Genomic DNA, 22,011 nt, shown 5'->3' with positions numbered 1-22,011 from the left:
CCCCACCCCCCCATCCCACCCCCTGTAACCCTTGACTCCCTTACAGTTCAAAAAAATCTGTTTTAGCCTTGAATGTATGAAATGACCCAGTCTTCACTGCTCTCTGGGGAAGAGAAAGCCAAAGATTAACACTCTGAAAGAAAATTCTTAAATGGGCGAGCCCTTATTTTTAAACCGTGACTCCTAGTTCCAAATTCTCCGTGTTCACGACTGAGATTGATAGGTTTCAACATATTAGAAACATCGAGGGGATGGTGCAGGAAAATGGTTTTGAAGTTAGATCCAGCAGCCAGGATCTCATTGAATGGTGGAGTGGGCTCGAAGGGCTGAATGGCCTTCTCCTGCTCCTATTTCTTATGTTCCTATTCCCCCAAGGGGGAACATACTCTCAGCATCCACCCCCCCCCCCCCCCCCCAGAATATTATATGCTGACAGAGATGGCATTTTATAAGTTGACTAACTTTTGGGCTGCACAAATTAAGAAATTTTAGACCGTTTTCTTAGTTGTTGGGTGAGCAGCCCACATGGACAGAGTCCACTGCTCCTGTCGCTCTCTCACTATTTGTCCAGCTTGACCAATGTGCGGGTGAAGCTGCTGCAGCCGACTGACCTCAAGCCTCAGGCGTCCCATTAAAGCGGGAACCTGCCCGGCCTGTGGGGGTTGCCAACTCTGCTCAGGCTCATTCCTGGCGCTGTCAGCGCATGAAATCCAACCCCGCCCACATGATCCAACCCCGCCCACATGATCCAAACCCCGCCCCCACTCTCCCTCCATTGGTCGCCTGACACGTCCATCCTGACCCCCCAGGCCAACCAGAAAGGACCTTCCTTACCCCAATTGGCTGAATGTCGCCTGTCAATCAAAACCCCCGCCCCGCCCCCCCGTCCCCGCCCCCCTAAATCGCCAATGTTTATAATAAAAGGGAAGGTTTTTGTTGTAAAACTTGGATCCGCGATTATTTAATCATCTGGAATTTCGGGAGAGTCCGGGAGAGTTGGTAACCCGGGTTCCAGGGGCCGCTTCGTTCGTTACAGTTTCCATTTCGCGCGCGCGGCGGAGCAGAGGCGGGGCAGTGCGCGCTCCCGGAGCAGTGCGCGCGCCTGGGGCTCAGTGTGCGCGCGCTCCCGGGGGAGGGCTGTGCGCGCGCTCCCGGGGACTCCGCTTATAAACTCTCCCCGCACTATGGGAACTCCCGCTAGTCGCAGCCGCTGAGCCGCGGGGAGCTGGTAAGTTTAAAGGGCTCCTGTCCTGTCACTGCTCCTTTCTAACCTCCTTAACTCAGGTTAGCCTTTAACTAGCTTGGTTTAGTTACTTATTTACTAATACAACTAAAGTGACAGAGGTTGGGGGGGTGGGGAACTCTTGTCCCCTGAGGGTCACTCTGAGGGTGACCCCACTCTCTCTCTCTCTCTCTTGTCTCTGAACTTGTCCCCCCACAGCTTAAAAAATCTACTTTTATTATTAAACCTCTTCACCCCCCCCCCTCCCCAGCCAGTTATTTGCTGCCTGTTATTTTCACTTGTCAAAAAGTAATTATCCTTGACTTGTGGATGAAGTGTGCAAAGCCATGGACTTTCCCTCTTGCCCTGTCCTGTCCCTCTTGCCCTGTCCTGTCCCTCTTGCCCTGTCCTGTCCCTCTTGCCCTGTCCTGTCCCTCTTGCCCTGTCCTGTCCCTCTTGCCCTGCCCTGTCCCTCTTGCCCTGTCCCTCTTGCCCTGTCCCTCTTGCCCTGTCCCTCTTGCCCTGTCCCTCTTGCCCTGTCCCTCTTGCCCTGTCCCTCTTGCCCTGTCCCTCTTGCCCTGTCCCTCTTGCCCTGTCCCTCTTGCCCTGTCCCTCTTGCCCTGTCCTGTCCCTCTTGCCCTGTCCTGTCCCTCTTGCCCTGTCCTGTCCCTCTTGTCCTGTCCTGTCCCTCTTGTCCTGTCCTGTCCCTCTTGTCCTGTCCTGTCCCTCTTGTCCTATCTTGAACATGATTTCAGAACGGTTTTGTTTTTGCAACGAAAGAATTAAAAGCAAACTTCTGAAAAAGAAAAGTTCTCTGGGTTGGTGATGGGTCCTTGGGGTAATCAGTTCCAGGCAAGGTATATGTACACTCCCCGCAGGCTTTGAACCTGGGGGCTGTGGGTCCATGGTAGTCAGGGTGGTCTGAGTGCTTAATAACTTAGTACCATGTTATCTGATGCTGTATACTGGTAATGTTCTGCAAATATAGCAGTTTCCTTCTGAGTACTTGAAACTCAAAAAGCAGGATAAGGATCAGGACTTAACATTGTCTTAAGTGTTGATATCTGAATTGTGTATATATTTATATGTATGTGTGTATATATCTTTTGAGACATTGAGAGTTTTGATTCAGACGTGGGAATTAATGTTCAGAAATTTCTCTGCCCAGGGAAGGTGTTATGAATTCGGGTCTGCTGTGACTTTTAGAGGAGAGCCTTAATTATCTTTCTCGGGACAGTCATTCTGTGCTTGTGCTGGTAAATTAAAAGATTAAAAGCAAACAGTACGCATGGTTTGGGGGGTAGTGTCCTGCCGTGACAGGGAGGTTTCCAGGGGGAGGGGGGAGAGGTGTCTGTCAGCTGAGGGGGGTTGAAGGGAGAGGTGGAGGTGTCCTGTGGAAGAGAGGGAGGGAAGAGGTGATCCTTGGGGTGGTGGTGGTGGTGGTGCTGGGGGCATGTAGTCTGGGGAAGAGGCACTCCTCAGGAAAGGGGAAAAGGTGAAGGGTCCCTTGAGGGAGGAGGGAGGGGAAGGTGTGAAGGGTCCCTCGAGGGAGGAGGGAGGGAAGGTGTGAAGTGTCCCTCGAGGGAGGAGGGAGGGGAAGGTGTGTAGTGTCCCTCGAGGGAGGGGAAGGTGTGTAGTGTCCCTCGAGGGAGGGGAAGGTGTGAAGTGTCCCTTGAGGGAGGAGGGAGGGGAAGGTGTGAGGTGTCCCTCGAGGGAGGAGGGAGGGGAAGGTGTGAGGTGTCCCTCGAGGGAGGAGGGAGGGGAAGGTGTGAGGTGTCCCTCGAGGGAGGAGGGAGGGGAAGGTGTGAGGTGTCCCTCGAGGGAGGAGGGAGGGGAAGGTGTGAGGTGTCCCTCGAGGGAGGAGGGAGGGGAAGGTGTGAGGTGTCCCTCGAGGGAGGAGGGAGGGGAAGGTGTGAGGTGTCCCTCGAGGGAGGAGGGAGGGGAAGGTGTGAGGTGTCCCTCGAGGGAGGAGGGAGGGGAAGGTGTGAGGTGTCCTTCGAGGGAGGAGGGAGGGGAAGGTGTGAGGTGTCCCTCGAGGGAGGAGGGAGGGGAAGGTGTGAGGTGTCCCTCGAGGGAGGAGGGAGGGGAAGGTGTGAGGTGTCCCTCGAGGGAGGAGGGAGGGGAAGGTGTGAGGTGTCCCTCGAGGGAGGAGGGAGGGGAAGGTGTGAGGTGTCCCTCGAGGGAGGAGGGAGGGGAAGGTGTGAGGTGTCCCTCGAGGGAGGAGGGAGGGGAAGGTGTGAGGTGTCCCTCGAGGGAGGAGGGAGGGGAAGGTGTGAGGTGTCCCTCGAGGGAGGAGGGAGGGGAAGGTGTGAGGTGTCCCTCGAGGGAGGGGAAGGTGTGAGGTGTCTGTCGAGGGAGGGGAAGGTGTGAGGTGTCCCTCGAGGGAGGGGAAGGTGTGAGGTGTCCCTCGAGGGAGGGGAAGGTGTGAGGTGTCCCTCGAGGGAGGGGAAGGTGTGAGGTGTCCCTCGAGGGAGGGGAAGGTGTGAGGTGTCCCTCGAGGGAGGGGAAGGTGTGAGGTGTCCCTCGAGGGAGGGGAAGGTGTGAGGTGTCCCTCGAGGGAGGGGAAGGTGTGAGGTGTCCCTCGAGGGAGGGGAAGGTGTGAGGTGTCCCTCGAGGGAGGGGAAGGTGTGAGGTGTCCCTCGAGGGAGGGGAAGGTGTGAGGTGTCCCTCGAGGGAGGGGAAGGTGTGAGGTGTCCCTCGAGGGAGGGGAAGGTGTGAGGTGTCCCTCGAGGGAGGGGAAGGTGTGAGGTATCCCTCGAGGGAGGAGGGAAGGTGTGAGGTGTCCCTCGAGGGAGGAGGGAGGGGAAGGTGTGAGGTGTCCCTCGAGGGAGGAGGGAGGGGAAGGTGTGAGGTGTCCCTCGAGGGAGGAGGGAGGGGAAGGTGTGAGGTGTCCCTCGAGGGAGGAGGGAGGGGAAGGTGTGTAGTGTCCCTCGAGGGAGGAGGGAGGGGAAGGTGTGTGGTGTCCCTCGAGGGAGGGGAAGGTGTGTAGTGTCCCTCGAGGGAGGGGAAGGTGTGAAGTGCCCCTCGAGGGAGGAGGGAGGGGAAGGAGTGCAGTGTCCCTCGGTGGAGGGGGGGGGGGCGGATTGTGCAGTGTCCCTTGGGGGAGGGGGGTGCGGAGTGTGCAGTGTCCCTTGGGGGAGGGCTGCGTGGGTTCTCCTATTATGTTTATGTCTTCAGAAGGCCATCACTTCCTTCTGTCTTGGGCTCCATCCATTAGCTCAGTTCACATGGGAATCCCAAATATTCCTAGAATGTTCCAGTTGCTGAACCTTACTCTGTGGGAATCCCACAGTCCAAACAGGGGCCCGCAAGTTATGCATCCAACTTCACAATGGTAGCTACAGGGAAGAGGGAAACGTGTGAGATTGCAGGAGGGGAGGGGGAGTGGAAAGCCCAAATCATTTTCTCCTAAGATACACGCAGAACAGAAAATGCACAAAGGTTCCTATTGTTGAATGACCCTTGTCCTCAAGTTCCAAATAACCTCGAGTGGAAAATGAATTCTATAAACTACAATGAGTTCTGTAAACATTAACTGATACAGCTACAACTGGCAAAAGTGATGACAAAATAGACACTCCTGCTGATCCTAACCCAGCTGTCTGATGTGTCCAGGTGTAATCTCTGGGCCCAGTTTGGGGGCAGGTGATGATCACTTTCATTTCTCAGCATTAATATAAGAATATTATCGTTTTCAAACTTGCATCACAGCTTGAATGGCCGAGGCTGGAGGAACAAAGGAGTTTGAAACATTTGTTCCAGTCATAGAAAGAATCGGAACTTAACCATGAAAGTGTTCAGCAGGCATCCACTGCCAAAGTGTTCACTGGTTTCATGGGCATTTGTTTTTTAAAATGCTGCCATTCGCAGAAATTCACTTCTCAAAAATCAGATTTCTAAAAAAAAAGACGAACGTTTGGTCTTGTCCACAAGGTATACCAGTGGAAACCATTATACCGAATGTATAAGGTGCTGAATGACTGCTCCTGTAACCCAGTGGCTGTGGTTTTGGGGAGTGATAGGATTCTGAATTTAACATGCTGAGGGGGATAACCCCCTTTAAAAAGTCTTAGAGAAAGTGCTGGTCCATTGTTTCTGAGCCCACCTTGTCCGTGTTGCTGAGGCCCACATCCATGCCTTTGTGACCTCCACAATTGATTATTCCAAAACCCTCCCAACCTCCTTTCTCCGTGCAACTGTCGCCCCTATCCTAACTTACTGCAAGTCCCACTCATCCATCACTCCTGTCTTCTGAGCTCTCCTGACTCCCAGCCCCTGGGTGTTTCACACTAAACTTCTTGTGCCTTGTGTCTAATCCCTTCCCTGTGCCGGAGACTTTCTCCAATCCCATTAAACTGTCTGTCCCTCTCATTTTGGCTTCCTGTGCTTCCCACTTCCCTCATCCCACCATCAGTAGCCATGCCTTCAGCTGTCGGAATCCCTTGCTGTGGAATTCTCTCCTTCCCACGCCATCTCCTCTCTCTACTCCTTTTAAAATCCTCTATCCCTTCTGCCAAGCTCTTGGTCATCCCTTCTAATATCTCCTCCTTCGGTTGGCATTCAATAGTTCCTTACACCCCTGGGAAGCACTTTAGGATGTTAACTTGAAACGTTAACTCTGTTTCTCTCTCCACAGATGCTGCCAGACCTGCTGAGTTTTCCCAGCATTTTCTGTTTTTATTTAGGATGTGTTTCTTGCTTTAAAAGTTGCTATATAAATGCAGGTTATTCTTGTTGTTGAATGCAAACTTTGATTGACATGAATCTATTCTTTAATATTATGATTAGACCTGCCTCGACAGTCAGTACTTTGAGATGAATAATCATGGATGTGTTTAAGGGGAGGCAAGTTAAGTACAAGAAGGAGAAGGGAAGAAAGGGTTATGCTGATGGAGTTAGATGAGGTAGGATGGGAGGAGGCTTGAGTGGAGCATAAAAACCAGCATGGACTGGTTGGGCTGAATGGCCTGTTTCTGTGCTGTTATATGTCTAAAACTGTCTTTCTCTTACACCACCATGAGTTGGAAGAACCAGAGAAGTTTCCAGTGCGGCAACAAGCCACACATCTCATTGTGGTGTCAGTGACGCCTTTGCTAGTGATATCGATAACTGTTGCCACCGCCCTGCTTTCTCTCCATTGTCCTGTAGCGTAATATCACTCACGTGGCACTTTGAGTTTCACCTCCCCGGGGAGCAGTAACTCTTGAATGTGTTTGGTCAGATTAAGCCCGATTAACCGGGGCTGCGACATTCTGTTCAACTGGGATCTTCCGCTTCCAATGCATCCCTAACAGCGGTGTGCTGGAATGTCAGTGGGACTTGCAGCAACTCCAGTAAGAGCATGGAGCCACTGGTGCTGGACATCACCCCGGAGGCTGCAGCCAAGTATATGAAAAGCTTTGTAAACCAGGTCCCCTGTTCCCGAGTGACCATGCTAGTTTGGGTGTGTCTAATCGTGCTGCTTCACGATGTATAAAGATGGTGAATGCAGCACTCCAACTGATCGGGTCTAGCAGTCTCATTGAAAAACTGCGTAACAGCAGAATGAGTGTGCTCCTGACCCCAACGCCGTAGGCCTCTGTTTACAGCACCTTCCTGCACTTTGCAGCATAGAAAGGGGCCATTCAGCCCATCAAGCTTATGCTGGCTCTCTTAAAAGACTGGCATCATTTTTTTGTTGTGCTGGGCAGGTAAGCCGCCGTTCAGATATTCTCTGCGCAGGACGCAAATAGAGTTTTAACGATAATTAAATAGTGCACCTTGACCATAAACCCTCACGCACCCACCTCCAAGTCTCTTTTGTTTTTTAGTTGACACACTGCATGATGATTTGTGTGCTTTCAAGCTTGATTCTAAAGCTCTGTCACGTTGCTCTCATTAGGATGGTGAGGACAGGTCGTAGCAGATGCAAACATTCCAACACCAAAAGAATTTGCTGCAAATTCTCTCAATGGGCTGTGCCTTCTGGTGATAAATGTCCCACCATAATAACAAGCTGCCCTTTCCTGCCATGTCGCAAAATGGTGTGATAGTCACAATATATTTTTAACTCTGTTCAGTTTATTCCAGAAACAAGTTTAATGAGAAACAAACTGTTTAGATTTAAAAAGATCAGTTGGGAGCTGCACCCCTCATCGCAAAATAAAATATATGAGGCTGTGTTTCTACTTGTCTAAACTTGGAAGGTCTTTAAATATGGTTTTCTTAATTTTTATTCATTCACGGGGTGCGGTCGTCGCTGGCTAGGCCCAGCATTTATTGCCCAACCCTAGCTGCCCCTTGAGAAGGTGGTGGTGAGCTGCCTTCTTGAGCCGCTGCAGTCCATGTGGTGTAGGTACACCCACCGTGCTATTAGAGAGGGAGTTCCAGGGTTCTGACCCAGCGACAGTGAAGGAACGGTGATATATTTCCAAATCAGGATGGTGAGTGATTCAGAGGCAATGCTGTTCCCATGCGCCAGCTGCCCTTGTCCTTCTAGGTGGTAGAGGTCACAGGTTTGGGAGATGCTCTTGGCAAAGCCTTACCTACAGTGCATCTTATAAAGAGTACACACTACTGCGGTGGTGGAGGGACTGAATGTTTAAGGTGGGGGATGGAGTACTGATCAAGTGGGCTGTTTCCTCCTGGATAGTGTTGAGCTCCTTGAGTGTTGTTCTGGCTGCACTTATCCAGACAAGTGGAGAGTATTCCATCACACTCCTGACCGGTGCCTTGTGGTCAACAAGCTCTGGGGAGTCAGGAGGTGAGTTACACATTGCAGAATTCCCAGCCTCTTACCTGCTCTTGTAGCCACAGTATTTATGTGGCTAGTCCAGTTCAGTTTCTGGTCGATGGTAACTCCCAGGATGTTGTTAGTGGGGGATTTAGTGATGGTAATTCCATTGAATGTCAAGGGGCGATGGTTAGATTCTCTCTTGTTGGAAATGGTCATTGCCTGGCACTTCTGTGACAGCAGTGTGACTTGCCACTTGCCAACCCAAGCCTGCATCTTGTCTAGGTTTTGTTGTTGACAGGCACAGACTGCTTCAACATCTGTGGAGTGGCAAGATGTGCTGAACATTGCAATCACCAGTGAACATCTCCACTGACCTGATGATTGAGGGAAGGTCATTGATGAAGCAGCTGAAATTGGACCTAGGACACTATCCTGAGGAACTCCTGCAGCGATGTCCCAGGACATCGGCCTCCATCAATCACAACCAGTCACTCTCACCTCACCTCTTGAGCTCAGCTCTTTTATCCATGTTTGGGGTAATGAAGACTGGAGTTGTGTGACCCCTGCAGAACCCAAATTGAACATCAGTGAGCAGGTTATTGCTGAGTAAGTGCTGCTTGATAGCACTATTGATGACCCCTTCCATCACTTTACTGATGATAGAGAGTAGACCAATGGGGTGGTAATTGGCTGGTTTGGATTTGTCCTGCTTTTTGTGGACAATTTTCCACATTCCCATGTAGATGCCAGTGTTATAGCTGCACTGGAACAGCTTGGCTACGGGCACAGCTCGTTCTGGAGCACGAGCTTTCAGTACTATTGCCAGAATGTTGTCAGGGCCCATAGACTTTGCAGTATCCAGTGCCTTCAGCTGTTTCTTGATTTCACTCCACGTGATCTGTGAGGCTGAGATGGATCATCCACTCGGCATTTCTGGCTGAAGATGGTTACAAATGCTTCAGCCTTATCTTTTGCACTGATGCCCTGGGCTCCCCCATGGATGGGGATACTTGTGGAGCCACCTTCTCCTGTTAGTCGTTTAAATGTCCATCACCATTCATGACTGGCAGGACTGCAGAGCTTAGATCTGATCTGTTGGTTGTGGGATTGCTTAGCTTTGTCTGTCGCATGCTGCTTCTGCTGTTTTGCTTGTAACTAGTCCTATGCCGTAGTTTCACCAGGTTGACACCTCGTTTTTAGGTATTTGGTCATATCCTCCTGCACTCTTTGATGAACCAGGGTTGGTTCTCTGCCCTGATGGTAAAAACGAGGGATATGCCAGGCATGAGGTTATGGATTGTGGTTGAATACAGTGCTGCTGTTGATGATGGCCCACAACACCTCATGGATGACCAGTCTTGAGCTGCCGGATTTGTTCTTAATTCATTTTTGGGATGTGAGTGCTGTTGGCTAGGCCAGCATTTATTGCCCATCCCTAATTGCCCTTGAGAAGGTGGTGGTGAGCTGCCTTCCTGAACTGCTTCAGTCATGGTGTCGGTACACCCACAGTGCTGTTAGGGAGGGAGCTCCAGGATTTTGACCCAGCGACTGAGAAATAACAGTTAAAAAGTCATGATGGCGTTTGACTTGGAGAGGAGGTGGTGGTTTTCCATGTGTCTGCTTCTCTGAATTTTCCCCATTTAGCGCAGGAGTGAGTGGTGTCACATGGAGGATTGTTTTCTCATCCAATAGTAAATGATTAAACTTTGTGTCCAGAACTAATTACCCCCTTTCCATTAATTATTGCCATAACTTTCTCACAAAATACAAAATGTAAGCATCATTCATAAAAACTATTTATTTTTTATTCTTTCATGGGATGTGGGCGTCGCTGGCTAGGCCAGCATTTATTGCCCATCCCTAATTGCCCTTGAGAAGGTGGTGGTGAGCTGCCTTCTTGAACTGCTGCAGTCCCTGTGGTGTAAGTACACCCACAGTGCTGTTGGGGAGGGAGTTCCAGGATTTTGACCCAACGACAGTGAAGGAATGGCTTGGAGGGGAACTTCCAGGTGATGGTGTTCCTATGTGTCTGCTGCCCTTGTCCTTCTGGATGGTAGTCGTTGTGGGTTTGGAAAGTGCTGTCTAAGGAGTCTTGGTGAGTTGCTGTAGTGCATCTTGTAGATGGTACACACTGTTGCCACTGTATGTCGGTGATGGAGAGAATGAATGTTTGTGGATGGGGTGCCAATCAAACGGGTTGCTTTGTCCTGGATGGTGTAGAGCTTGTTGAGTGTGTTGGAGCTGCACTCATCCAGGCAAGTGGGAAGTATTCCATCACACTCCTGACTTGTGCCTTGTAGATGGTGGACAGGCTCTGAGGAGTCAGGAGGTGAGTTACTCGCTGCAGAATTCCCAGCCTCTGACCTGCTCTTGTAGCCACAGTATTTATATGGCTAGTCCAGTTCAGTCGCCTTCAATGTTGTTAACCTGTTAATGACATCGAAATTGATTGAAAATGGCAACAGTTGAAGAAAAGGTGCAGTTGCAATATTGTATTTAATGAGGTATCACAAAGATGGTGATTACTTTGAAGCCTAGAAATTTGAACCGTATTTTATTAAAACTTTCTGAATTCTGCTTTCATATGCTGTTTACAGTTTGCATGTATCGTGTTTGTCCAAAGTTATTAAAGTTTAAAGTTCCACACTAACTTTAGAGAGATCCTGTACCAAAGAACTGAACTCTTAAGTAGGTCATTACTGCCCATTTTGTGTGTGAATGCACGTATACACAAACCAGTAAACACACACCTATTTTCTTTGTTTGAAATGCTTGCAATTGAAGGCAGTGAGGTCTTAATCTTGTTAGTGTTAGTAAATGTGCAACTGTATATTCCATGTGATGTCATTTTGTCAAAATTTCTGCTTTCAATCAAAACGCAAAATGTTTGCACCTTTTTTAAAGGCCTGGTGTATTGATTCCTTTATAAAAAGGGATACGTTCCCTGTAATTTTGCTACTTTGCCCCCTCTCAAACACTGCCTCTGTTCATGCTGGGGCAGATTTGAGTCATGCCCCACTCCACACTGGAACGCCCTGCTCTCCCCTTTACCCTCCCCTGGGCTGGGGAGACGCATTTCACTCCTTCCGCCTGAAATCCCAACCAAGGCCGGGATTTTCCGACCCCCCCCCCCCACCATGGCAGGTTCCCCCGCGACAGATGCGGCGAGCCGTTCAAATCTCCGTTGACTTCGGCGGGACTGGAAGATCCCGCCGGCAGGAGGGGCTGGGAAACTCCGCCCCAAGACTCGCAAACTGCAACCCCAAATGTTTGACGTAACTGACATTCAAATCTTGAAATTAAACAGTTTAACATTGTTACTCTTAGACTCCTTTTTGAAGTTTGTTTTATCTTATTGAATCACGTTTTGGATATATGTCAGTCGAGTGATTTGTTTCATATTTAATTTACAGCGATGGGAAAAAGTGAAAATATCTTTAGGTCAGTTTGACACTACAACCATTCTAATTTAAAATACTGAAAAGACAGATTTAACAATCATCACTGAGCTGTTTCACTACACAAATGTTAAGTTTATTTAGACAACACAACAGCCAGAATTTGTTGGAAAATTTGTATGTGAATGACACACGCTATTCATAAGAACTAGGAGCAGGAGTGGGCAATTCAGCCCCTCTTGCCTGCCCCACCATTCATTACGATCATGGCTGATGTACACATGTACAATTTGGCCAGCAACTAATGGCATGGAAGAGATAACCCCATAAATTCTGACATCTCGCCCTTGACCTTCCATGGTTTTCATCAAATTACTGGATTAGTTGCTCATTAAACTCACCACAGGAGTCAAGTTTAGTAATTAACAATGTAAGTATCTTTTTAATGAGGAGATAATTGGTAATGAGTACCAATTAACTGCCCTGGCTGAGAAAGTGAACAATTAAAAGTTTGAGTTTCAGACCATCAGGTTGTGAATTGTTGTTGGAGATATTAAACATGTCAAATTTAACATATTTTTACTTCTCCTTTTCTGTCTTTGTCCTGCCCTTTTAATCCAATCTTTCTCTCTCTTTCTCCCTCTCCCTACCCGTACATAATTTAACTTTCATTTAACTTCTCAGTTTTTCCCCTGTTTATTTCTCCAATCTAACGTGTGTTAAGATTGGTTAAAATTGACCGTCTTGGTTAAGATTTCCTTTTTCATTTGCTGTACCTGCATGAGCTGACCCTTCAAGTAACTTTGTGAGTTGCCATACTGCGGCAAATTCCGGGCCAATATTGTAACTTCATTGGTTGAAATTAGGCTTTAGAGTTTTTAACATTAAATATTCCGTTTATGGTCGCAGCAATAGTAAATAATTGTGAAGATGCTGAGGCAGTCTGTGGCTATTGATTGCCTAATGACATCAATATGTAGGATGGAAGAAGTCTTTATTACCCCATCAATTTGTATTTTGAAAAGTCATTTATAATTACTTAAATCTGGTGTCAGCCCAACTAGGATTTTATGTCCAGCATTTGTGTTTGATGCTTTGCCTGAATAGTATTCCCTGCCATTGTCACCCAACTGTCTCCATCCCTACTTTAGATAGACACAGCAGTGAATGCCAGTTTAAGCTGAATTACAGTGATTGTTCTTCAAAAATTCACCCCCCCCTCTGGAGTGCGGGCATTTGCTTGTCACTAGATGCCCTTGAGAAGGTGGTGGTGAGCCATTTTCTCGAACCGCTGCAGTCTTTGACTTGGAGGGGAACTTGCGTGGCATTCCCATCATCTGCTGCCCTTGTCCTTCTTGGTGGTAGAGCTTGTGGGTTTGGAAGGTGCGATCGAAGGAGGCCTTTTGCAAGTTGCTGCAGTGCATCTTGTAGATGATGCATGTTGCTGCCACTGAGGTGGTGGAGGGAGTGAATGTTTAAGGGAGAGGATGGGGTGCAAATCAAGTGGGCTGCTGTGTCCTGGATAGTTCCGGGTTTCTTTAGTGTTGTTGGAGCCACTTGCACCCTGGCATTGGAAAATATTCTGGAGGCGGGTGGCCCTGGCGGAGCCCCAGCTAAGCAGGTAACTGATAAGTGGAAGTATTTTAAGGAAAGGTTTTCATTCACTTTAAGTCTTCAGGATCTCTCAAATTGCTCCCCATACTTGACATGCAGAAGCTGATGTTCTACAAACAGTAGCAGCAGTGCCTTGTGATGGCAAAATGGTGGGTGAAACTTTCCATTGCCCTCCACCAACACTGACTTACTGGAGAACAGTGTGTGTGATTTCCTGCCTGAAAAAGTGGGAAGCTCTCTGGTCATTTTCTGATAAGCCACCCACTGTGGTCGTGGCTGTGCCAGTGGTGCCAGTCTCAAAATTCCATCCCATCGATTTTCCAGTATGGAGCGCGAGGGCGGAATGTTGACCTGGGAACGGGAGGAATTCTCTCCCCCACTTCTTCCAGCAGGTTAACCTGCTCAAATCCTGGAGCGGGACTTGAACTTATCGACTCTGGCAGGAGCTTGCCAGCTGAGACAAGATGAGGTGTCCTGCTGCATGGAGCAGTCATGGCCACTAAGGTGCTGCATTCCCGCTCAGCAATGCGATTGGAAAGAATGAGGGGGACATCATTTTAAAATTTGAGCAGGGAAATTAGGAAGCACTTTTGTAGAGGAAATCTGAAATTCCATCCCTCAAAAGGCTCTGGATGCTGGGGGACAAGTGAAGATTTCAGAATTGAGATTTTGCTATTTGTTGGCTATGGGTACGGGGGGGGTGTAAAACAAATAGATTTGAGATACAGATCAGCCATGATCTAATTGTATGGCGGAACAGGCACTTGGGGCCGAATGGCCTCCTCCTGTTCCATGTAAGAGCAGATTTATCATTTGATTCAGTTTTTTAATTGTGGATTAGCATTCAGATGGCTGTCTAATTTTAAAACTGAATTGAATATTCTCTACTGTCACACTGAACTCTTGCAAAGTGTTGAAAAATATTTCACTGCAACTGGAAAATGAAAATTAATTGCAATGGGCTAGTTTCTGTTTATTAAACTGCACAGCGTCCATCCGATAATGCAGAGCAAGTAATTTGCAAGGAAGTTCTGGTAAGGAAGCATTTTCCCTCAGAGGAGAATTGATTGGCGTTTCCATTTTTCTCGGGGTAGGACTTTGATTACGGATGACATTAGTTCACTCAATGCTCTATTAAGTCAGTGTTGTCACAATGATAACTTGGATGAATCGTTCTGGCAAGCAATAATTCAAAGTTGTTCTTAAAAACATCTATTTTGAAAATGGTCAAAATCTTTGAATTATCCTGAATCTAAATTAGGCATATACAGAATACGGAAAGTCAGAATTTAGTGTTAATAGGTTGAATTGTCAAGATAATTTACATTGAGCTATGATATATTTATAAAAAAATCATTAGAAAACAAGATAGCGCCAGATGACTAGAGGACGGCCACTCTGATTCCTATATTTAAAAAAGGAGATAGAACAAGTCCCGGGAAACTATAGACCAATTTGTTCCTTTGTTCTCCCATGGGATGTCAGGGTCTGGAGTCGCATATAGGCGAGACCAGGTAAGAACAGCAGATTTCCTTCCCTAAAGGACATTAATGAACAGATGGGTATTTGCAACAATCACCAATGGTTTCATGGTCATCATCTGGACTTTTAATTCCAGATTTTCATTGAATTCAAATTCCACCATCTGCTATGGCAGGGTTCAAGTCCAGGTCCCCAGAACATTGCCCTGGGTCTCTGGATTACTAGTCCAGCAACAATACCACCACGCCATCACCTCCCCCTGACAGTAGTTGAGGGGAAGATAGATAAACACATTAATAGAAGGATATATTGATTGATGGTGTTAAATGAAGACGGGGAGGAGACCTGTATAAACACTGGCATGAACCAGTTGGGCTGAGAAAGGCCTGTTTCTGTGCTGTTAGCGCTGTCTGTAAATTATATGTTAATGACTTGAATTAAAAGTTGACAATCGTATAATGTTCTGTTGAAAGAGTCAATGAAATGCCCTTCATTTACATGGTCTGGACAAACATGTCCCACTTTCTCTAGTTGACCCATCATCCATTTGGTGCCGTTCCTCAAAGTTTATCTTCCCTAATGTACGGTTTACTTCCATAGTTACATTTTTTAAAAACATTAATCGTGGGAAGCTGACATTTGAATGTTTTGTACCCCTCACCCAATAACTACAACATTTTATAACAATTTTTTTTTGTTTCACAGGAGCTTAATGCTGTGTAATGGATTGTGAATGTCTTCCTTGAATTTTATGGTTTGTTGAATCACCTATCAATGAGGACATCTGGTATGGCTTCCTTTAAGCAGCAGAGGGTGGAGGAGTTTTATGAAATTGGAGAAGAACTGGGAAGGTAGGGAATTTGATATTGCATATTTTGTTCAACTGTACGTTGGTGCATGAAATATAGAAATTCACCCTGAAGATAAATCTATATTGACCCTTGCTGTGTGTGATCTCCAGTGTGTAAACTACACTCAAAAGTTTTGACCAGGTCAACAATTTTTAACCACATTCCTTTTGCCCCTCCCCACATTTAGCAATTGTTTCCCTTGCTCGTTTTGAGGCTGTCTCCACTGAGGGAGTTTAATGACGTTTCCACATTGCTGGTCCTGAGTAGCTCCAACTCTGCCACAAGTTATAAAAAAAAAAGTGATGTGCAAGTGGGATCCTGCATGGTGTTGTATGACTTATACAGTTAGTGTTTGAATTAATGCTTCATTGTTACTGTGTAGTTTTTAAATTAATATTTCACTATTGCTATATAGCTGAATTATCTTCAGTTGGCAAGCACTTTAAAAAAAACCTATTATTTTATATTGCAATCAAACAAAGTTACTTTTTTTATTCTTTGATTTAGTGGTGGCTGGCAGGATTACTGCCTATTCCTAATTGTCCTTGAGAAGCTAGTGATCATCACTGGTGCAGACACAATGGGCTGAATGGTCTCCTTCTGTGCCGTTAAAATTCTGTGATTCTGAGTCTAACACCTAGAGGCTCTTTCGTGCCGCCCTTGGCTAATTTCACGGTATTAATGGAGTTACAAATGCCTCCTGTTTTTTAATTTTAATGTCCAGTACTCTATTCTTATTCACACTGAGTTTCATTTGATGATGCCTGTCTGTTTAACTCCTTTTGTAAACCCTTGACTGCTTCATCAGAATCATTGCTACTCTTAACATCAGTATTGTGGAGCTACTATCCTCTGAAGTACACCATCTCATTGTTAAAGAGCATATTTTGCAGTGTCACTGTTGACATATTAACACAGCTTGAGAGTGCTGTCATTGTGTGAAGTTGGGTTTGATGTTTGGCAACCCAAAATGTGTTGCTTGTCGTTCCTTCTACAATATGGGTAGGCATCTCTAGTTACCTCTGACACCCGCCAACTATTCATTTTGTGTTTATCTATTTTTCTTTCATGTAAGATTTCACTTTATGTTGCTTCCTTGCCATTACCTTTTATTCATCTCCATCTGTTTCGGATGTCTACTGAATTCTCTGACTGGAAAAATCTATTGTACAGACTCAACAGAAATGCAATTGAGAATAGAGAACTGTATCAAATGGAGCCTGGGCAATAAGTTCCTCCTGCCTTGCTGTACAGTATCACTCCTTTGCCATGTTTCAAAACATTTCATAAAGTTAAATTTGTAAGGGAGAGAGATTTGTTCTAGAACCTACTGCTAACAATAAATAATATTAGGGAGTAATTGTATAATTGGCTACCTGGTTTGGGGGTTCACTTGAGATAAGTACAGCTGAGGAAGACTACTTGAACCAATTTTAGTTTTGCCCATCCAGAAGAACTAGATGATGCCACCCTTTGTACCACCCATTTGCTTATAAACGTCTTCCAAGTTTTTGCCTCCATTACACGTTTCTGGCCTACATCAAGTGCAGGGGTACGGGGAAAAGGCAAGGCAATGGCATTAGGTCATAATGCTCATTTGGAGAGCTGGTGCAGACACAGTGGGCCGAATGGCCTCCTTCTGTGCCATTAAAATTCTGTGATTCTGAGTCTAACACCCAGAGGCTCTTTCGTGCCGCCCTTGGCTAATTTCACGGCATTAATGTAGTTACAAATGCCTCCTGTTTTTTAATTTTAATGTCCAGTACTCTATTATCCGCATTGAGTTTCATTTGATGATGCCTGTCTGTTTAACTCCTTTTGTAAACCCTTGACTGCTTCATCAGAATCATTGCTACTCTTCCTTTCTCAGTCCTTTTTTTCTCAACTGGCATCAACCATGAACTGGACAATTTGCATTGAGCTCCTGAATCTAAATCATTGTTGTAAATTAGAAACCATAGGGAGCCCTCATCAGGGTCCCTCCGGGGCTCTCTGATCAGTACTGTTCCCCCTTGGCACCTCGCAGCCACTCCGCCTTTTGAAGTGCCAATGTTGTGCAGCCAATATCTTTTTTTTAATCCTATTTTTTCCAGTTTTTGCCTTGAATTCCAATTGTTTTAAACACGTGGCAGTCTTTCATGAGGATCTGCGTCAAAGGAGACCACGTCGTAAGATTTTTTTGTCTTGATGTCACTTCGTCAAAGAAGTCGAACAAGATCGGACAGGTTGCGTTGGTCTCGAAACGATGCAGGCTGTTGTTTTGTTAGATTATTCTTGTGCAGGTTATTCGTCAAATTTGCTCTTATTATTTTCCGGAACTGCAACTTCTGCTTTTTTTGTATACACAGCTCTGAGATTCAAAAGTAGGAAATATTGATGGAAAAAAAAATTGCAAGATTTCTAATTAAGCTGAAGCCTACTGGACTGTACGATCAGAGTATGGAATTAGCTATGAAGTTAGCTTAGGGTAAGAAATAGATCGTAATTGGATTGAGAATTGGTGAGGAGAATTCTCAGGCGTTTTATGACATTGTCTACCTGCACTTCACCTGTCTCATGCATACCTATTGGGGCGAAAGGGATCAAAGGGTGTGGGGAGAAAGCGGGAGCAGGCTATTGAGTTGGATGATCAGCCATGATCATAATGAATGGCGGAGCAGGCTCGAAGGGCCGAATGGCCTACTCCTGCTCCTAGTTTCTATGTTTCTATATGCACCTTTCAGCTTCTTTTCACTGAATGTAATCTTCCATTCTTGTTTTTTTTATCTTAAAATCTATCAATAGCATTTTTAGTTTTAAAGACTATAATAGTGAAGAAGTTATGATAAATTTAAGGGAAGCAATGGTCAGTTCACAGTTTTGGACATCATATATAGCTTATGGAAAGCCATCCAAAAGCATTAAGACCATACAGAGTAAATTAGATAGAATTCACATCACAGAAACAGGCTTTCAGACTAATTGAAGATGGCGTTTTTACTCTATACCAGCCGCTCATTAGCTGTTCCCACTAGGGTTGCCAACTGTAATTAAATGTATTCCTGGAGGTTTCATCACATGACCTGCTGCCACGGTCCAGCCATTAGTCGGCCAATGGATCCACCCTTGTGAAGTACTGGCTTCCTGTGTCAATTGGAAAGCAAAAGATTCATTACTCAATTGGCTGACGCTTGACTGTCAGCCATTTCCCCCCATTTTCAACATTTTTATATCTGGTAAAAGGTCAAAGAAAATGACCAAAAAACAGCAATATTTTTTAATGTTCTGATGAGTTTTCTCCAGAGTTGCACACAGCCAGGCCAATCCTGGAGGGTTGGCAACCCTAGATCCCACCCTGTCTCCCACTTCCTCCCTATCCCTCCACTCCCTTCTCCCTCAGGAATGCATCAATATTGTCTGGTTCAACCACTCCAAATACTAGAGAGTTCCACATTCTGTTCTCACTAGAAAGATGCCAGGGATGAGAAACTACAGATGTGAGAAGAGACTTGAGATGTAATTGTGTTCTCCCCTGGAACGCAGAAGGCTAAGGGAAGATTAACATAATGAAATTTGATGGGATGAGTTGGGAACAAGTATTTCCTCTGATATAGGGAGTCATTTGTGCGAGTTTGTTAATTTAAGATTGTCACTGGGAGTGTGAATATGTTGAATTAGAAGCAACTTCATTACTCCTAGATGGAGCTTTTACACAGGGCATATTTGAATCTTTTGAACAATTGAAACAGGGCTATGGAAAGAAAGTAGAGCATTGAGGTAAGTTTTGAACTCTGGCAAAGAGCCAGTGCAGACATGAGGAGCCAATTGGCCACCCCCTATGCAGCCTCTGTTAAACTGATTGGCATGTTCCTTTTTGTGTTCTCTTAATAATGGCTCAAATTTAATATATTTTCAAAATAGCATCACAATCAGTTGCAAGAAATTTGCACACAATGTGGGACCAAAGTTTAAGGAACATGTTAAAACTGGCAAACCTAATACATTAAATCATTTAATGCAAAGTATTTAAATCATGGCAAAATTATGTGTGACACAGAAACAACACTTTACAGATAATTAAGTGCTTTCAAAGTTTAGTGACTTTTATGATGTGAAAATAAATGTTAGGCTCTGAGGCTTGGAATAATACAAACCTATAATTGTAATTTTTTATGCCCTTAAACCTGAATATTTTCACACAGTTTCTGGCGCATGAGAATAAGATTGACTTGTCGATAATTCTCATTGAGTAGATTAGGTGTTCCCTGTACAACACCGACAAATAGGATCACCGCAGTCCATGTGGTGTAGGTACACCCACAGTGCTGTTAGGAAGGGAGTTCCAGGATTTTGACCCAGCAACAGTGAAGGAACGGTGATATATTTCCAAGTCTGGACGGTGAGTGACTTGGAGGGGAACTCCCAGGTTGTGGTGTTCCCATCTATCTGCTGCCCTTGTCCTTCTAGATGGTAGTAGTCATGGGTTTGGAAGGTGCTGTAAAAGGAGCCTTGGTGAATTCTTGGAGTGCATCTTGTAGATGGTACACACTGCTGCTACTGTGGGTCAGTGATGGAGGGAGTGAATGTTTGTGGATGTGGTGCCAATCGAACGGGCTGCTTTGTCCTGGATGTTGTCAAGTGTACCCACAGCAGATATTGCTCTGACTTACTGAGGAAATTCTGGGTCGTTACTTGTGCTTTTAAGAATCTGGGGGAGAGGGGGAAAGAAAGATCAATAGACAGACTAAAGTTTAATTATCCCTGATGCCAATCAAGTGGTGATCTTTTTATTCAGTCTAATGGACTGCAGTTGGCCCATGACATAAATCACTTTAGCGCCTTATTCCTGCCCTGCCAATTCTTACAAAATGTCTGTCATCAGTTTTGAAGAATCTGTGCAGGGAACAGCTGCCTAGACAGCCACCTGTGAGATGTATCTTGTTTCAAGGTCATTAGAATAATGTAGGAACATCATTAGATTTTATTTTTTCATATTTATCATGAATTGACTTATAAAGTTGTACTTTCATATTTGAAGATCTGTACGAGACTGATATTATAAATTGTAACATTTTTATCGATCAGAAAGGTACCAAATTAATCCCAAATGTAGAAGATGGGAAGCATTCAGGCTAAAAACCACCAGTCGTGTTTATTGGCAATACCAGTTAAACAAGAAATAAAATCAATACAACACATTCCAAATTAAAAAATACTATTAACTTGCTCTTCCTTGGTTACTGAGGTGGTATATAGGAAGGTAATAAGATAATAGCCAGGTTCTGGTGTAAACAGAGGTCATAGATTTAAAACGGTTGCCCAAGGATTTGGAGAAAGCGGAGGAGACGCTGTCACAAATGATTTGTCGCGATCTAGAACGCTGCGCCTGAAATGGTGATGGAAACTGCTTTCGTAAACAATTTTAAAAGGGAGTTGGACAGGTTTTAGGACGAGGAACTTGCAGGATTTCAGACAACAAGCAGGGATGTGTAACCAGGCACGACAGCACCTTCAAAGAGTCAGCACCTGTACAGTGGGCTGAATCCACCGTCTGTGTGTTTCTGGGATTCTATGAAGTCACGTTATTTTATAACATTATTGCTGTGTCTGACCGCTATTATGTGTTCACCTATATCATACAGATCAGAAAAATAAGGGTGTTTAAAATTGTCTCTCTGACAGTGCTAACCTTTGATAACCTTCCCGAGCAAAAATAATCTAGCAAGCTCTCTTTTTTGCAGTTTTCAATTTCACCATCAACAGCCTTTTGGGGGAAGAGTTCCAGAATCTCACTCCCATCCAGGAGTGACGTCAGGAAGGACCCCTTCACACAAAGGGGAGTGGAAATACGGAACTCTCCCACCCAAAACAGCGCTGTTGATGGTGAGTGTGGTGGAATTGAAAATTACGAAACAGTGATTGGTAGATTTCTGTTAGGCAAGGATATTAAAGGCAGATTGATGGAGTTAAGATACAGATCAGCAATAGCCTAAATTAAATGATGGGATAGGTTTGAGGGGCTGAATGGCCTCCTCCTGTCCCTAAGTTCCTAATTAATATGATTAATTCTATTTTGTGCCATTTGTTTCTGCTAACTATTAGAGGCTTTATTTTTGCCCTATTGGATTTTTTTCCCCTTTCACAACAAGCGCTCCATGGGTATTAGGAACTCTCTGGTCCTGCACCCAGATGGTCAGTAATGGTGTGAATTTGGACATTAACATTTGCATAACGGACAGTCCGAACCCTGCCTTCACGTCGTACACACACCTTTCTAGGAAGGGCCGCTCAGCAATGTTTGGGGCACGGGAGCCCTGGTCACCTTCCTCCCCTACAGCTGAGGATGCTGAGGCTAATTTTTTTTGTGCTGCTCATCATCCTGGGTGAGGTCACTGGACTGTGGACAGTCCTGGGGTTGCAACTTAGCAGTACTGGTCAGCAATGTCACTGTGCTAACCACCTCCATGACCAAGAAAGCAGATTGCTGATGTAACTCATGGTCTTTGAGACACTTCCTATGGTAAACTTGACTGTTCCAGTCTATATCTTTAACCCTTAAGGCAGTACGCCACTGACAACACGAATAATCCATTGAGCCTCTGCATACTGCCTCAAAACCCTTTCCTGTTCAAAATAACTTGGAACGCTTTAAGAAACATTCTCAAAATTTAGAGTTGGATTCATTGTGCTGGAAAGAGGGAAATTTGTAGGGGCTTGTTTTTCTTAAAGGAAATGAACTTGTAGAGAAAC

General features: G+C 45.6%; 1 protein-coding gene across 2 annotated transcripts in view; it reads left to right on the top strand.

Moving 5' to 3' along the window:
- The first annotated feature begins 1,185 nt into the window (after positions 1-1,185).
- Positions 1,186-22,011, top strand: part of dapk2b (death-associated protein kinase 2b) — a 155,065-nt gene continuing 134,239 nt past the window's right edge. For both annotated transcript variants that reach the window (XM_078532519.1, XM_078532518.1), the window contains exons 1-2: positions 1,186-1,228; positions 15,137-15,282. In XM_078532519.1, coding sequence (XP_078388645.1) covers positions 15,206-15,282 — 77 coding nt within the window. In that variant the 5' untranslated portion in view covers positions 1,186-1,228; positions 15,137-15,205. The remainder of the gene's footprint in view (positions 1,229-15,136; positions 15,283-22,011) is intronic.

The sequence above is a fragment of the Cetorhinus maximus genome, chromosome 30 (genome assembly GCF_964194155.1).
Source record: "Cetorhinus maximus chromosome 30, sCetMax3.hap1.1, whole genome shotgun sequence".
Lineage (NCBI taxonomy): Eukaryota > Metazoa > Chordata > Chondrichthyes > Lamniformes > Cetorhinidae > Cetorhinus > Cetorhinus maximus.
Note: the sequence above shows the minus strand (reverse complement) of the source record. Positions and strands in the feature narration are given on the sequence as shown.